An 18,449-nucleotide genomic window follows, 5' to 3' on the forward strand; every position below is an offset into this window, starting at 1 on the left:
CAAAATTTGTAGATTGAAATGCGCGCAATTATGAAACACTATGCTATAAGAGCTTTATATATGCTTAAAATATTTTCTCAGAGACAAAACTCACAAGATACCATCTATTCTATGAAATTGATTAATGGAGTATATTCTTTGAAACCGTTTGTGTGTGAAAACCGGGTGAATATCTGTCGAGACGACAATGGGATACGACAAAGAAAGGAGCGAAATTTTCTTCAGTATCTGATTGCGATACTGAGTGATTGATTGGCAACATTGAATATAACTAGAGAAATAGACACACGTACCATTTTGTCTCACGCAAGTTATATTTAATATTTCACACAATTTATCTATCGCAACGCTATCTTGCTTCTTTAACCTTCTAACCGCGGAAATTATCTGATCCGACCTCCAAGCAGCAGACAAACGCGAAAAAGATAGATTGATTTCAAGTCAATCTAATTTTTATTAATCATTCTTTATTTGAAGACACGCTTATCGAATTATGGATCACGCAAACGGAATCTTATGTAGTTAACAATAATTATCGATTTTCTTGCGCTTTATAAAGTTTCTAATCAGATGTAATCGTAACGGCACTCTTTATATTCTCGAGATAAACCGAAAGATTAATGTTTGCGGACGTTCGCGTTTTGATGTAAAGTCCTCGTTAAAAAAAAAAAAAAAGAAAAAAAAAAGAAAGTGCGTTATATCAGTCGGCACGAAGGCTGCGTTAGACGTGTGCGATCAATACATATGTATACGCACCATTAATAACATTAAGCAAGTAATCGTGTGAATCATCTGTCAGAGGAAATTAATAGTGATATTATTAATAGGACGTGCACATTCCGTGCGTATAAAAGTGTAACGCCAAGTAGAATTGAGATCATTGAGATTAATCGTCGTCTCGCACTCTCCCGAATGCTACGGAAATTGAAACGAGGTGTGGGTGGGTGGAATAGAGAACAGATTGCTCTTGGGAACGATTTTCATTATTTACCGTTTAAGTTGAAGTACATCTCAATATACAAATCACATCACCTGTGCTCTACGAAGTAGTAGTATATATATATCGTCGCTCCTCTCGCTGGAGCGTCTGAGAGTTGTCTCGCGTTCGATAGCCGCAGCAAAAGGGCTATCGCGCCTCTCTCTCTCTCTCTCTTTCTTTCTCTCTTTCTCTCTCTCTTTTTCTCTCTCCGCACTGAAGGACCGATCGACGCGCCAGGGCTGAGACACGATAAAATCGTATAAACAGTCTATGGACAGACAATACGGGGAATATCGGAAACGGATATTCGTTTATACTTCGCCTATCTCGTTTCGCATCAATCACGCTATCCGAATATCCCTCTCCATATAGACGTCGAGGTAGACTCGAAGCCTATAACTAACGTCCGTTTGATTCTTTGCACGTACATATCTATCTTCTGATATTGGTTGGTCGATATAGTTGATTACCTTACCGTGCGCTATCAGAGATTTTTATCCTTCGTCGTTTATACATTGGATTTCTCGCTGACTTCATCGTCTCTCGGCCCTTACTCGTCCCCGCTATATTATATAGTCATCGCGCGAGGGAGATTGCCGAAACTAAACGAAAAAGGCGGGAGAGGAGGGAAAAGTAGTGCGAAAGTAGAACGCGGGAAGCGCGGGTCGAAATGCGCTCAAGCAAGCTCGGCAGCAACGTTAGCGATGTATACATAAATCACATCTCGTTATATGACACGATGACACGGGGTGACGGGGATGAGGAATGATAAAAATGATCATGACGGCGCTAGCGCGGCAAATGGAACATAATAATCTCGATGATGATCAATAATAAACGATTACGATAATTGGCATCTAATCAATAACTTACGACCTTGGCGGTTAAGTATAATCACCTAGTCGCGTTATTCAATGAGAGATCTGGCGACGAATAAGCGAGGAGATGGACATTGGGACTGATATAGAGAACATTCGGCGAGCTGCAAATTCGAAAAAGATTGACTTACATATAAATAACATTGCTATATTATATTCACAGTTTCCGTTGAGATTAAAGAATAATTCGGCGATAAACGATAAGACAATTCCGAATATCTTTTTTATATCTTCAAGGTGAAAACATGTGAAAGACATTAATTACATAAATAATAAGAAATTAACGCGTAGTTATGCATTATTTTTCGTAATGCATAATCTTCGACGAACGGCGTACTCGTTTTTTTTCTCGAATTTGTCGCGTTACCGAACTTCTCTCGCGAATCGCGACGAGATGTGGACTGCATGGACTTCATCAAATTACTCCGGATTAGCTATCCGCTATTCCTTCATAAGTTCGTAAATCTATCTACAATACGGACAGAGGAAGAAGATTCAGTTAATCGAGATAAGCGCTAAAACAAGTTCAGCGAAAAAGCATAACAGTTATATATATATATATATATATATATATATATATATATACTAAGGAATGAAACGTGCTCTTACGCTAGATATATGCGTGACGAGGTAAATGGCATGCGATTTAGAGATCACTCAATACGTAACGGAAAGTCAACACTGTCGATAGAAACGAATCGATACGTTAATGTAAAACTTCTCGAGTGAATAATCGCAGTGGCGAGTACACCACATTTGGTGTACTCTTATTCAGTACGCTTATTCATTTTGTCTACTTCTTTTTTTTTTCTTTCGTGCGTTCAGAACTAAATAAGATTGGCCGCCATTAAATCAGATATTTCGGCTTGTATTCATTTATCACCGTATACGTACTCACACCCTCTCTCATTAAAATTATTCTTTACTACATACGCTTGTATTATCGAAAACGTAAATGCCTTTCGAGGTAGGACGGCGGGCGGAGTCATGATCTTCTCGGTGCTGCGAAGTTTTATTTGCACGATCGTCATGCAAACGTGAAGATGTGTTTTCCTAGAACCAAATTTTATGCTTCCAAGTAAACTCATCTTTGTCGTATGCAGATGCCATAATTCTCTAATCGCTACCTGGCAATCGAATTGAACGAAAGAATTCAACGTAACAGTGAAACAAATCTATTCGCGATTGGTCTTTTTTAGATACGTCTTACAAAATGCTCCAAATAACATTTATTTAATAAATATTACAATTTTGTATTTGTTTTATTCTTGCACTGATGAATCAAGGTCTAAGATTGTCAAATTCCTCTGCAAAATTCAATTCAATTTATGACGTAAATTAAGTTGAAGTTGATCTTGCATTCCGATACAAGTGATACAGCAATAACGTTAACTTCCCGTTCGTCTTGCGCGCTATCCCCGGTCCTTTCCTCGAAGCAGGTTAATCATTGGGAATACAGGTTCTACGAATAAGAATAATATCACCATATGCAGTACAGTCGTAGATGCCCCTTGAAATCGTCACAGCCTCTGGCAGATTAAAAATAACGCAAGCTCTCTCTCTACAGTAGTGTCCTATTAAATTCGACATTCGTTCAACGGCGAGACGGTGGCATCACAGTTCACCCAACAACGACTTAACGTGCGTTTCTTCCTCCCGGTCGTTAAACGAATCTCGAATTTAGCATAAAAAAAAAGAAAGTTACAGTTACAAGAAACTAAACTATCGAGCTGTTCCTTCTGTGCTTCGTCGCCAAAAATCACCATGCGAGTGAGACTGTATCCCCTCGACAATCGCGCGAAAAGATTTCCCGACGTTTCTAAATCGAGAGCGGGACATTCGATAACGATGTACGCGTACGCAGAGTGCTCGAAAGTGTGGGCACCCCCCCTCCCCCCAAAAAAACTCTCGCAGATCAAGAAGTCAAAATAAGAAAAGTATGCGAATACTCAAATGTATAATTTATATAGATCGAAAAATCGAGTTACGCGCGACAAGTGATGATGTTGCCTGATTAGTAAACGAAAAAAGAAAATATAGTTTCATATATTTAATCCAAGATCGATTTCGTCAGACAAGGCAAGCATGAAGTCGCGTGACATCGCCAACATGCACATTCTCCATTTTTCACGCGTGTCGCACGATGATCGCCGCCGTAATTACGGCGTGATCATACGTTAGATACGTGCGTATAGATCGCGATTAATTTCATTCTTTCTTTCAATGTCGACTCTTTTTTTCCCGATTTAACTTTCGCACAAGCCGATTCGTAAATATGTACACTGAACCTGCTTCTTTCGACCGTAAAAAGTGTGATAAATGTCGCATACGATTTTAAGCGATATAAATTATTTAATTCGAGTTTTTCGGAGAAATCATTAATAATTTTTAAACGTTCTCCAATATAGCTTGTCTAATAAAACTGATTTCCGTTTCACTAAATTACATTTGCAAAACGAAAAGGTGCTTTTGTCTTAAATACTTCATAATTGTAGACGAAACAGAGCAAGCGAAAGAAGAATCAAATTCTAAATTTGAAATAAATATTTGGCATTTGCTATAGAGATAATTAAATTATATTAAAACACAAACGTGCTTTTCCCGACTGTCTTTGTATATAGTCTGTTGCCAAAAGCACACACACACACAAGCATTTTCAGTCGCAAAAATTATCCCATTGTCAAGCAAATGTCATTAATTTCAAAGAAATAGAATTTCTGATACGATGTCATCTTCCAAAATAAAATCTCTCGATCTAGGGTTTCCCTCCGCTGCCCCCGTGTCCACAAAAATAAATCAAGGAGAAGAGGATACAATCCCGCGTACGACCATGTTTTAAAACGTTTCAGTTTTCTTCGCAGATACGTAAATGTATACACAATTATCACGAGTCAGTCTCCAGCGTGAGCGATGATGCGGTTTACCGATGAGCTTTCCAACGTGTAGGTACTGTATGTAATGCGGCATGTTTATGTTTGTCCCTCAATGTGTATGTACGTGTGTATGGGTATATGCGCGCGTGGGGCTATATGTATCTATGGGATTATTCGGTTTTGCATGGTGATCGAGCAGTAAAGCGGAAGTCGAAGGGTTACCGGTTGCCGAACGCGCGCGCTTTAAAGGGCGCAGTAGGTAGACAGTTCGTTTATCGTGCACGGGTTGATGCAGCATTCCTCGTGGATACCCCGCGACTGTCTTCGATAGCGTCTGCCGGCGAGACGTCCGTCTAACATCGCCTGTGCCCTCGCTCGTGGCAGGAATGGAATAGGGGCATACTCATAGGCGACCGGGTAATCGGCCATTTGCATATCTCTCTCTGAAGTCTCTGGAACTAAAAAACAGACTTGTAATGGCGTACCAGTAATAAGCTTCAGCAAAAAATTTCAGGTTAAAAAAATTAAATTTAAAATTTTTTGGAAAAAAATTCCAATTTAATTTAACAAGTCTCTCACTTTATTCTCGTTTATTCTGTACATTATGTGCTTCTTATTTTGCGCATGACGAAGTCTAGAAAAATTTTGAAATTTTCGAAGAAGCTTTCGATGTACCGCGAGGTTTTTTTTAAGTCATACTTTGGATTGAAACGTGGTCGAAGCTGCTATCTTTGCAGTCGACACTCGTTTCTTCCCACGTTGTAAAAAAAATGGAAGTAGAATATTATTTAAAAATCTCAAAACTTTCTTAGTGATCAAATTGGAAAAGATGTTTAATTGTTTATTAGATAAAATAAAATTTTAAATGTTTTAAACAGATTATAAATGTAATTGCCGAAGCAGTTGATTCTAATACATGTTCGTATACAGGATCGAACTGAAATAACGATGCTAATTTTATTTATGTCACGCTTGACAATAATCGCGATTTTATTATATAAACGCGACTTTTTGTTTTAGAAAAGAAAAGTGAAAAGCCTATTTACGTGTTACATTTGTCATATTATTTCAGATACGTAACAAGAATTTGCTTTTTCCACAATCGTCAACAAATCGTATACAAATCTAATATACAGGGCATCTAGATCCCGGTATTAGATTATACGGATCTATTTGAGCGATTAAGCGCAGTGATAAACCGTTTTACGTGTCCGAACAAGATTTATGTAAATTTTTGTTTCAAATTTTTGCGCTTATTTTCGCGGGAAAAAGACCGCGAATAAAGACGCCGTTGAAAAAAAATGTAATGCCCCTGATTGTCGGCGTATTTAAGTCATTCGATGATTATGGAAAGTGCGTCGGTTTATGATCCCACTCAGGAAATACATAATGCGAGCTTACATGCATTATTCATCGACGACAAAGTGGCGATTACTTGGGTTAATTGCGGGCACAGATTGATCGCGTGCTTAATTGCTTTTCGTATAAAATATCATGCTTGAGCTTAAAATTGAAAGGTCCGACCCGATAAAAATTCCCTTATAATTGGTGGCAGTGCCACAGTCTGTAATATTCACTTTAAACATGAGGTTGCATTTAAAGTGAACAGTATTATGGGCTGACCTCATTCTTACATTGAGCCATTTAATTATACGTCCAGCGCAAATTAAGCCTCATTTATACCTCCAAACGAGTCCCGCTTAGTTCCGCGAGTTTAATATTACAAGTTACGGACAGTTCGAAACGCCAAACGTAAAGGATATTTTTCTCTAAATATCCGGCGATATTCAAATCTACGGATAGCCGGTAATTTGGCACTTATGCTGGATAAGTATCAACACGCCCGCCACGATAAAAATACTAGTCGCGCCGCCGCGTCGCGGGTGACATTAATCGAGAGAGAAGGAATGCGAACAGCATTAATATTAATGGCCGTGTCGCCGTATTACGAAGACAAATTTTGTTACGAGGCGACTGTTATCGAGAAATCTTCCTTAATATATTATCCCTTAATTTCCTATTATTAACTTCCTAAATGTTATCATTATACTTGCATACGCACGCGCAAGAGCGTCATCGACATATTCCGTGATTTTCCTCACGTAAAGCTCACGATCGCTCGTTGCACGAAATCAAGGAGTCGAAAGGAAAATGTTATTAACGGATATTTCCATGTTCTCTAAAAATATTAATTATTTCGTTCTTTACGAATTTTAATGACAGAGCAAAGATGCGTTGATAAATGAATTAAAAAATTCTTAATTACACAGAAATATTTACTCATTCAAACATAATTATTTTATGGGTAAATTTAAATTATTTATATAGTATAGCAATTTTTTTTTTTATTTATGTAGACATTTATAATTTGAAAATTTACAACGAAAGACTTTTGTTAAGGTTTAAATGATCGATGAATAACCGTTAGTTAAACAGTCACTTTGAGTTATGATTACGATCCTATCACGAATGAAACACGAATGGCACCTCTTGTGTGTCCACACATTTAGAAACATAATTACTTAACGTTATCACGCGGAGAGAAAGAGAAATAAATAAACGCGAAATTTTTTGCGTTCATTAGTGATCCATAAATAGCACTATCTGTCTATTATTTGGTATTGATGCGAGCGATAGGAATGTTTTCCCTATCGATTAGCTTAAACTCACCGTGGTCACTGTGACCATTCTTCTTAAACATGGAATTGTACACGCCATCACAGATTATCTGTAGAGCACTAGAGAGCTTCTTGCCGCAATATTTCTGCGGCATGTTCACGCTGTTCACGTTGTTTCGTTTCTGAGGATATTCGTATTGAGGATATCCATCCCTCTCCCTCTGTGCGTTTCCCGATTCCGTCACAAGAAGCGCGACGGCGAGCATCAGGGTCACCAGCACGTTCAATCGATTCGCGGACATCTGAAAATGATATCGTCCTCGTTTAATTACGTTCAGGAAATTTGATTCATTATTTCAACTAATCCGCTTATTTAACTCTGCAATTAAATCACAAAGTCCCTTCGAAAATATGAACTCTGAATTTCTATAAGCGGACAGAAGTACGCCAAAATGATCGACTTTGGCCTTAACACTTATTGTAATTAGATTCGCGTTAAAGAAATTCAGAAAGACGATTTTAGAAAAAAGGAGAGCGCGGGTTAAAAAGAGGGAAACGCGCGGCGTGTGTTTATTAGAAGTGGGCAGAAATTGCGGATCAGCGATCTCATTTATCGGTGTCGCGCAGCCTTCGAAATGAATAAAAACGAAGTTATATCTGGGACGACAGACCGGGCAAACTGTTTACTAAAATAATGTCTCATTATACCGGCGTATCCAACGTTCGGACAAAGTTTATTCGACGCTGATATCCGTTCGCACATATTTTTTTAGCCGTTCGTGCCAGACGGCGGATACCATTAGAGCGTAAGAAACACAATCGTCATGTGGTTCGACAGACCTCGCCTTGGGAGACTCGGTGTTGCCTCCGTTTATCGGGATTAATTGAATGCGCGCGTATATCACCGCGACCGGCGGCGCGGCATTCCAGCGGTCGCGCAGGGTGCCTCTATTTTTAGATATCTTTCACTTAAATATAAATCTCGCGACGGCGAGAGAAAGAAAGAGCGAGAGAGAGAGGGGCGGGGAGGGGGAGAGGGTGAAGGAGAGGACGCGTACTCCGCGACGGGAGTCTCCGAACAGAACGAGAGAAACAGTAGCCGCTTCTCGCGGCTTTGTCCATATAGGAGCGACCTTTGTTCACACGTTTGCGCCAGCATAATTGCGATCTCCTCCGCGATCAAACGGACTGGTACAGAGGTCCTTCCCTCCCCTCCTTCACCCGCCATTCGTTATTTTAGATGCATCATACATGGCGACGCGAAACGCGACGATCGTTTCGCGTCTCTTCAGGTAATTTTCAAGAGCATCCGAATTCATCTCGTTGAAGTAACTTTTAATTATATTCGTGAGATATAACGCTGCCCCGTGAACAAAAAGATAATTGCGCATGGCGGTATGTTAATGAGGTAAACTTTTCATATGTACATACTACATATATGTGTGCATGTGCATATGCGCACACATATACCAGATATGGCTTCTAGGGTATTATCCTAGGTTGCTTGGGATAGGTCACCGATGTTTCTGCTGTGTCTCCTTGAAGTTCCATGCGGCGACCGCTGTTCTGTTTGTGGTTGGATTAGAACAATGTTGACTTGTTTTGCAGGCTACGTCGCATTCGATTAGCCGCGTTATCAACGAAAATGGAAATAAGGCCAGCGGCCTTGATACGTGAATGTATATACACGATTATGGTATAGTATGGTATAATTTCGCAAAACAATATTGATAATTATTTATATACCACGATTAATTGTCTTAAACCTACATCGATAATATCCCAAAAATTTTGAATTGTGTATTTACATTCAATTGTGTTTAAGACAACTAATCGTGGTATAGAAATAATTATCAAATAAAACAATAGGGGCTGTGAGTCAATCTAGGTTTTAATGTCAGGACTGAAATGAAATTAATCAAAACATAATAAGCGTTTAGATCTTGATTAGGCCACCCTCAGTGTCAAAGTAAACAAGGAGTCGATAAAACGTTCGAATTACTAGGACGCCGTTAAAGTGTTGCCGCTCATAAATTAGATATTGCAATGACTTGCTGCGTCTGGTCATGTGTATAGAATAGTATGCGATTATGATGCAAAAAAATTACTTCGCGACTCGCGTTGAAATGCAAAAGGTTGGATTATGCCGTCCATCCGCAAGTTGCAAACGTAGTAAATGCTAAATTAAAATGCAAATTTGTGAGGCTAATCCGTGGAAAAACATAAAACAAAAATAGAGGTTGAAAGGAGTGAAAAATTGTCCGAAACATACCGGCGAAAAATTCAGCAAAACCCAATTATAAAAATACTAACGTTTAATTTTTACAATTGGATGTAATTTTTTAAATGGAAGTAATTGTAGAATCAAGTAAGGAAATAAAGATGGAAACAAAAAGATAATTTACAAAAGAGGAAGGGGGTGGAAATGTGTATATAGCAGGAAAAGAATAGAAAAGTGTAAATGTTAAGTGAGGGATAATAAGTCGAGGACAAGAAGATACGTATCTGATTGTGATAGCAATTCTGTGTCGTTTATTTAGAATAATTTAGACTGTGCTGCTGTTGTTTTATAAACCATCTCAGAAATTAATCTTTTATTAAAGGCTCATTCGTTGTTCAAAATTTGAATATTATCCCATTTGAAATCGTGGTATGACAATAAATGGTGATTGGTGATGATGGGAGACAACTCACTTCTCCTTTTAATATCGGCGATATGTTACTCTGGCTTTAAGTTGACGTTTCGTTTATTCTGCACATATGTGGTTTTGCAATCATCTTGTACATCACGTCGCGATGCGACACATATTCGATCTTTTTCCATTTTTCCCAGTGTATTTGTTTAAAGTGTTCGAAATTGAAAATGCAATTTTGAAATTGTTTTCTAGTTAGGTATGGGCAAGAAATTTTCTGAGATGGTTTCTATGTAAGAAATTGTAAACTGTAAAATTTCTTTATTAGGTGCAGAATTGCTGTCACCATACTGAGTTTCCTTGTCTTTCTTGTAAAAAAGACATTTCAGTCTAGTCCGTATCATAAAAAATATGAGAGAGGATAACCGTTATTGAACAATAAATTAATAGCTTCATCAAAATTCCTTTTTTGAAACTGAGGGTGATAAAAATAATATTTTACGGTCCATTAGACCGTAAATGATGCCTTTCTTGTGGGATAACGGATGGTGAGAATGGAAATTCAGATACTTTCCCGTTAGGGTGGGTTTGTTATATTAAAAACAAAATTCTGTGGTTAACAACTATGATAAAAACATCGAGAAAATTGACATAATCATCTTCAGCAATCTTTAATACGTAAACTGTAGACGCAGTAGACGTTTCCAAATTTGTGTATTTTCAGCAAACCATAGGTCCCAAATAAAATCTCATTACTCGACCAACTACTACTTATAAATATCGTAATTAATAAATTCTTAATTTTTTTAATCTGAGAATTTTTGTTTTTATACCTTTCCACGGATTAGCCTCACAAATTTGAATTTTTGTTTACCACTTATTATATTTTCACCCTGCGAATGGACCCTACAAAGACAACCATTTGCAATTTGACGCAAAATAACTTTTTATCATTATAATAATTTTTACTATTATATATAATCATTTTTATTTTTATAATCGTGCTATTGTATACACATAATCAGATGCAGCAGATCATTGTACTTAATTTGCGAGTGACAATATTTTAATGGCCCTTGGTAATTCGAACGTCATATTGACTTTTTTGTTATTTGCCACTGAATAATTAATTAATTAATTCTGATAGAAATTAATTTCCACATCAATATTATTTTTAATTACAACATGATATGTCGGCTTCAAAATCGGCGAGTTTTAATCTAAATTTTCGTCAAATATATAAGGCGCTATATTTTGATGTTTCAAGGTTGATAGAACTTATTCACGATCGATTAGCGTATACAATATCATTAGGTAAACGCGTACCAGAGTCATCGTCGTCGCAGACACACATTGACTTGCCCTCTTGAAAACAAGTTACGCGAATATAGGGCAGACACCACTTCTATTTCCGGCGCATCGTGGTAAATAAGAATTAGCGTTCAGCACTAAGCAATAACCGAAGGAAACGGCGCGCGTTCATGTCGAAGTTATCTAACTCTATTTATCTTTTTCGCGCGATTAGTAGTAGCGCGATGATATGAAAACACGCGTGCAACACTTGTAATTCTTAAGGAGCATTGCTTCACCTTCTATGTAGTCAACAGAACGATCAGACCATTCATCGGAATAAAGTATAGCTTCGCTCTTTTTAAATCGATTGGTTTTTAATCGTTATTAGAGACTCAACATCTTCAATATTTTTTCGCTATTAACGAGATTATAAGATTGACAGTTTGCCCGAAAGCTTCCAACTTTTTTAAATATCGAGAACCAAGGGGAGAACGTTTTCCCCTTCGTTCATCGTGAAAAGAAATCGCGTTTCTGCCGGCCGACAAAAAATTGAACCCGGACGAGGTAAATAAGTGTGATTGTGTTTGCGAGTGCGAAAGATAGAAGGCACCAGGCGGCCGATAGACTCGCGGTATCTCACCGCGAAAATGATAAGAGCGATCGCACGCCGCTGACATGCCGCGTGCATGAAACAAAAAAAAAAAAAAGTATCGGCGAGATTTACCGCTGAAAATCGAAACGTCCGAATACGGGAATGTTCCCAGTGCACCAGTGTCCGGTTCCACAATCTCTAACGCGGTCGTATTTTGCGCGAGGGACTTTTTCACGAAGATTTTGCCTAATTCAGAACCGGTTCTTTCACCGAAACGAATGTAAAGCGAGAAAATTGTTTGCACTCTCGAGATCTGTTAGCGTGTATCCTCCGCATGAGCGTTTAAAGGTATTACAATTTTTCTTCGTAAAAGGAGTATATTGATTCCCTTGAATGCGTGCTACTTCGTATTTTGCATAAGATACTACCGTATCGTTCTGCTTCAAATTCGCATTAAAATGAGACCGAGCAACAATTACCGTGTCGATAACGTACGCGTATGCCGTTCATTGGCTTCTCTCTCCGGCGCCTGCAGCCGGTTGTAAACAGTACCGAACTACATAGATCCTCTCGGCGTCTCTCTCGAGAAGAGACGCATTTTACGATAGCGAAAAGTCCCGTAAATTGAAAAGAGGACTCGTTCCGGAGCGTCGTCCTCCCTTTCTCTCGCCGCCTTCTCCTCCCACGGGCCATTCTCTCTTTCGCTCTCGTTCCTTCTCTCGCGCCTACTCTCTCTCTCTCTCTCTCTCTCTCTCTCTCTCTCTTGCCGGCAAGACCGGCGGCGTTTCTATTTTTGTCCTCGTCTTTTCTCTTGGTATTATCTGCGAAGTACCGCCGGCAGACACGAGTAATAAACACGTGTATATAACACTCGGAAAGATACTAAGCGGGCCGCACTTATACGCGCTCGAGGGAGCGCACTTATGCTCGATCGAGCGCGAACCGGCCAGGGGTGATCGACTTTTCCGATTAGAGCGCAATCGCGTACGCGAGAGAGCCAGAAAACTTTTCCATTTTCTCGCGAACGGACAAGACAGGTGTGACAGGAAAACGGCCTAAAGATCTCGGGGACTCTAATTCGCTTATTAATTGGCGCGCGGATTTTCACCGTTCTATCGTCACGAAGCTGCTCGAATTTCGATTGACTTTGCAAAAGTCCAAACAAGAACATGTTTATGTTCGACGATGCGGTAAATAAATCTAATTCCTGACACGTACATACATTTATTATCTCGTTTAATTAGCTTCTAAATACGAACAGTTGCATCTTGTAAGTAGATCGAATATTATAACGCCGGTCATCAATGACTGTTTCATTGTTCATTTTGTTTATTTAGCATGTAGGAAGTTTATCTCTTGCTCGGATTTCTTGAAATAAAAATTTGAGAAAAAATTTTGATAATGAAAGAACGGAGAATTCTGCACAGACAAAAAAAGTGTCAAATCAACACTTGTATACATGGTATATACGCAAGAATGTATAATCTTGAAATGAGATTATATTGCGTTAAACTAAGAAAACTTGCTTGAATGAAGTCATTTTATATAGTTAAACGAAGTTTTATATAGTTCAATAAAGAAAAACAATTGAAATAAAAAGTTGAAATTTCTATAAGAAGATTATATATTCTTGCGTATATAGTGTAAGTATATCAGTGTTGATTTGACACTTTTTTTTCTGTGCGCATTGTTCTGTCGCGTGAGTCATTAGGGATAATGTTTTAATTTAGTCTCATCAGGGTTTGTCTAACATGTGTGCGATACCCCGAATGAGAGTACTACATCGCACCTCTGGCTGGCGCGATTTGTGCCCGATAACGGCCGCGGCCGCAAAGTATATAGGTAAATACATAAAGACGTCTCGAGGGGACAATTAAGTTTTCAAGACAAATTTAACGATTCGTTTTGTCGGAAGCGAAGACGGCCTCGAATTACGAAATAAAAGTATCGTTCCGACATTGCTAAGTAATTCAATCAATTATACTTCATCCTTCGTATATGGAATCTTATGCAATTGAGCAGAACGCATCTCGAGTAACGAGAGCGCGCACTTCCCCGCGAGGCATGAAGTACGAGTAGTGTAAAATGTAAAAAACAAAATCCGGCTCGCGTATTTTCCGTGCGTATTCCCGACGCATGAATTGCGATTAAGAATCGACAACATTGAGAAGAGGATAAGCGATTAAACGCGTATCGAAGTTGTAAACTACTACTAGTTCAAATTTAACGATTCTACGGTGCTCATTAATTTTTGCGCGATCGTTAATCGGCCGCGTCATTGGGTTAACGTATAATTTGAAGAAATGGTTCGGACAAATGAGACTTTAAGAGGCAGATGCACTCTCTAATAATACAATTGCACGGTACACGAGCACCAAGCGTGTTCCGCTCATATGCGTCAATTTGAGGAGGACTCGCATAGCACTTGAGGCGGCCATGCGTGACTAGAATTAGTGTCAGTCGTTGTCCTCGAATAATTCGAGATTCGAGATAATCGAATCTCTTGCTCTTTCTTTCTTTTTTTCTCTCTCTCTCTCTTTCTCTCTTTCTCTCTTTCTTTCTCTTTTTCTCTCGCGACGGTTCTGATTTAAAGCAATAATCTAAAATAAAACTGTAACTGAATCTTGGACGATAACGATAGGTCAAATTATATTAAGCTAAAATATCTTTTACGCTTATTCAGCTATCACGCTGTGAGAGTCACAAAGTTGACTTTTTTTTAAATAAATGTCAAGTCGATATCGAATTAAAATAAAGTACATGATACAAAATACATGTTTAATGCTATAGTTGCGGCAGATATTTGCTGAAATTTGTTGCAAAATAAAACTTTTATGTGCGGATAAAAACTTTCTTTTTCTTTTACCATCATTAATCATCGCACGTTAGTTACAAATCAGTCCGAGATACGAATAAATCGTCAATTATCGGGAAACGCCCAAAATGGGAATGAAGCCGCTTCCCGCGTTTTATCCGGTGCTCACAACCGGAAAATTAAATACCGCTCGAACCGTGAGAGCGAGCACGTTGAACGGATCTATTTTGAGCTCACGGAAGAGTATATATTCTTCCTCATATTATAATTAGTTTCTATGCAGCGGAGGGCACAAGGCCGATAGGAACGATATTAAAGGCAAGGAGGGTCGGATAGGATGTGACTTACTGAGTACGTTGAGGTAAAACGTGGGATCACAAGACGATTTCTCTATCACACGGGGTAGTATCACAGTCTGGCACTCTTTCTCGGATGTTGCCGCCGAACGTTGCCGCGGGCACAGCAGGTGGGACGTGATCGCTACGACGATGGTGAGATTGGTGTCTCTCATGGGGAAACGATTATGAGATACTTTGCAGACGATATCGAGCCACCGTCTCGAGGCAATGTTGACTGTCCGGCACGATCAACCCTTCCCACTGTCTGGGATGCATTGATGCCAGGCGACCACGGGGCACCTCGAGTTTTCCTTTGTTCGTCTTCACCTGTCTCGAAAGCAGTCGCGATCGTTTCTTCGATCGTATAGGGAACCCGTCCGCGATTGATCCCAGGTGAAGTGGCGATCGTGCGGGGTCGACTCGCAGCTCCTAGACTCCTCGGTTCTCCACCTCAGGACACCAGAACCTCTCTCAGGTTCGTTAGCGCGAAGTACAGCGGTTAATATTCTTAGCTCGTTACTTAGGTTTCGCGAATCACAGCCGTGTGCTTGTCCCCCTTGAGATTCTTTTTCCCCGAAGGTGTCTCCAATATATAGTCGCTCGCTTGAGATCCTTGAGTTCGCTCCTCGAGATCCTAACTCGATCCTCGTTAATGATCTTGCTGTGCTTCGGGCCAAACGGTTTCGTCAGGTTGTTAGCTTCCGTTAGCTTATGGAGAAAGTCGGCGGATGGTAATCGATGATGATCGCGAGCGCAAATCCGACGCTTCTCTCTACGAGAAGATCGACGAAACACGTCTCGACCGCTCGGTCGCCGACGAGCGTCTCAGGCTCTTCCGACTGGTAATAATGTGCGGTCACGTTTCTGACAATGCCAGTCTGATTGATCGCAATTGTCACGAAGACTTGCCCCCGAAGAGGTTCGGTACTCCGTCTCGAGAGAAGGTCCCTGTCGAACTAGCGTAAGGTGGCTCCGTACTCTCTCTCTCTCTCTTTCTTTCTCTCCCGTGCTTGCTGCCCCTTATTTAAGTGTGGTCGGGGGATAGCGACGAAGAAAGCAAACGGATCAAGGAGGGAGGGCGACGAGTGAGGGAAGCAATCGGTCCCAAGAAAAGCGACGTGTCTTGTCTGTGCACTCTGCCCAAGATCGAGTGCAAATCGTCTCACACCATCGTTCAATCAGTAATTGGTTCGACGTGGGTGCTTGAAGATTGAATGTGTAACCTGTTCACGCAAGCTACAGTTTAAGATTAATTAATTAATCTTTATTATTACTTAATTTAGAATGGATGCTTCTTTTTATTGATGCATACAAGGATAAATGGGAGAAATAGATGTATAACGAACAGAAAATTTACAGGAAAATTATCTTTTTCTCAGTAATCTCTTTTTCGGTCAGGATAATATCAAGTTAATTCTGCTACTAAAAGAGATAGTCGCAAATTACCTTTTCTTCACGCGATTTATTTGAATGAAGATCTTATTATTTGGATAAAAATGAAAAATAATATTTTGTTAACTTTATTTTAATTTCAACATTTGTTATTATATAATTATGTCTGTGCTTTCGCGCACTGCCGATTAAAGAATAAGCAGTTCATCGAATTATGCCACGGTATCTTAATTCGTTCTTGTTTTCTTGGGAAAGTATCGAAGTTATTGCGACACGTATCAAGCTTACACTTCAGCTTTCTACTTTGTATGCATCAATCGATCGATTGAAATCCAGGCGTGACGCGAATATTAGGCCATGCACCTGTCTGCGATTAGTTCACGAGTTTCGCAAAATCCGGAAGTCGTGGCTCGAGATCGAAAGATATATTATTCGCGACTGAAGCGAAGGTTTGACAGTCTCATTCGATGCGACTGCATGACACTGCACTCGCATGAGTTCTGCTGTCCGCGCGCGCCTCTCCACTTTCTGCTGGTCGGTTTCTCTCGCGACCGGCGAATTGCAAGAGCCGCGACGACGAGGTCTGCGAACGATCACGTCCAAATTGAATGACCTCCATCGCGAGGTCGTGTACGAGGTGCGGAGACATGGGAGATACGGCCGGAGTTTTTTGTTCTTATTTTTTGTCCCGGCATTCTTCCAGCCGCAGACGGCCAATTGCGGTCTGGACAGTTGTCTGCGAACGTGTGCCACAACCAGACCGTACGGATGTACTCTCGCCGCACTCTCTCCTCGGGTATACGATCGCCGCCGGGCAGAGATGCCTGCATTCTCCACGTTGTTCTCGCGTAGGGCGAGATCACGTAAGTACTTGCACGCGCAAACCTTCGCACTTTTCGCATAATCGTTAAGTCGCGAGACGCGCAATGCCGAGCTAGAAGTAATAAGCATCTCTGCGACCAAAATGCAGATTCCATTCGAAATAAAACCTATACTTGCGACGAAGTGAGTTGTAAGATTTATCCGTGAAGTCCAATTTGCGACATACGTTCATTTTTCATGACTGTAGCGAGATAATAGTATAGTCTCCATAATTATACGGTGCGGCTCGTAAGATTAGAAAAACTGCCGTAAATGAACACGCAAGTCTGCGGTTGAGATTTTTCGTGCGCGAAGTCTTTCAACACTTTTAGCAACCAGCACTTCTTAAGGCTTTTACCACTGATAACGATCTCGATCTACTAGTGCCGGGCAGATGCTGCCCTCCCCTTAAACGATCACAAGTCCTGCAATTGAGTCGGCGGAGCTGTACGCTATACGCGGGCAATTGTCCTCGTGAGCGAAAAGTACTTGCTGTCCTACTTTCATCGGCCAGTCCTAATGGGAGCCATTACTGGGCACGTGATCAGAGAAACCAGCGATTTTCTTGCGTTTCTCTCTTGCATTTAGTTTTCCCAAAATATAAATATCTAATTTTATCTGAGAATAATAATGAAATAATATCAATGAGAGGTGAGGATAATATTTCAACCTTTTTTTTTTTTTAATTATTAGCATCATCCGATTGCATATTCTCATATCATATTTCCGAACAAAATACAATAAATGTAATTATTACAAAGAAATATTATGGAAAAGATCCAGAACATTTTAAATCACTCGTGCCGATTAGTATATGTATATGTGGTGCGACATGCTGGCGAAGGAAAGGAATTGAGGAAAAGTCGCGTTCATTAGATCGAGAAGTTAAAAAACATTTCGCGAGCTTATTTTCCAAGAAACCAACTCGGATGTGTAGGGACGTGATCTAGCGATAAGTTAATCGTAAGGCATTGCGGTAATACGAAGAATCTTCAGGTATAGCGCGCGGCTCGCGTGACGTTACTCGTTCGCTACCCCGGTTTATCCACGACAGTCAAGAGCTTTTTTCCACGGCGCGCAGTGGGGCCCACCTCTTTCACTTTTTCACCCTCACTTATCTAACATAACTTTAAGCTGTTTCATTCACCGTATATCTTTACGTCCTTTACGAAGTATT

At 40.0% G+C, this 18,449-nt stretch overlaps 2 protein-coding genes across 2 annotated transcripts in view; one reads left to right on the top strand and one right to left on the bottom strand.

Annotated features, from left to right (window-relative positions):
• Positions 1–18,449, top strand: part of Hwt (SH2 domain-containing adapter heavyweight) — a 209,156-nt gene that overhangs the window by 10,113 nt on the left and 180,594 nt on the right. The window lies entirely within an intron of this gene.
• Positions 962–16,006, bottom strand: Ilp-2 (insulin-like peptide 2). The gene is given in 4 exon segments (XM_077399995.1): positions 962–5,188; positions 7,401–7,650; positions 15,030–15,047; positions 15,049–16,006. Coding segments are annotated over 4 exon segments (627 nt in total). The 5' UTR covers positions 15,193–16,006; the 3' UTR covers positions 962–4,973.

The sequence above is a fragment of the Temnothorax americanus genome, unplaced genomic scaffold (assembly GCF_048541705.1).
Source record: "Temnothorax americanus isolate GAGA-0224 unplaced genomic scaffold, ASM4854170v1 Scaffold13, whole genome shotgun sequence".
Lineage (NCBI taxonomy): Eukaryota > Metazoa > Arthropoda > Insecta > Hymenoptera > Formicidae > Temnothorax > Temnothorax americanus.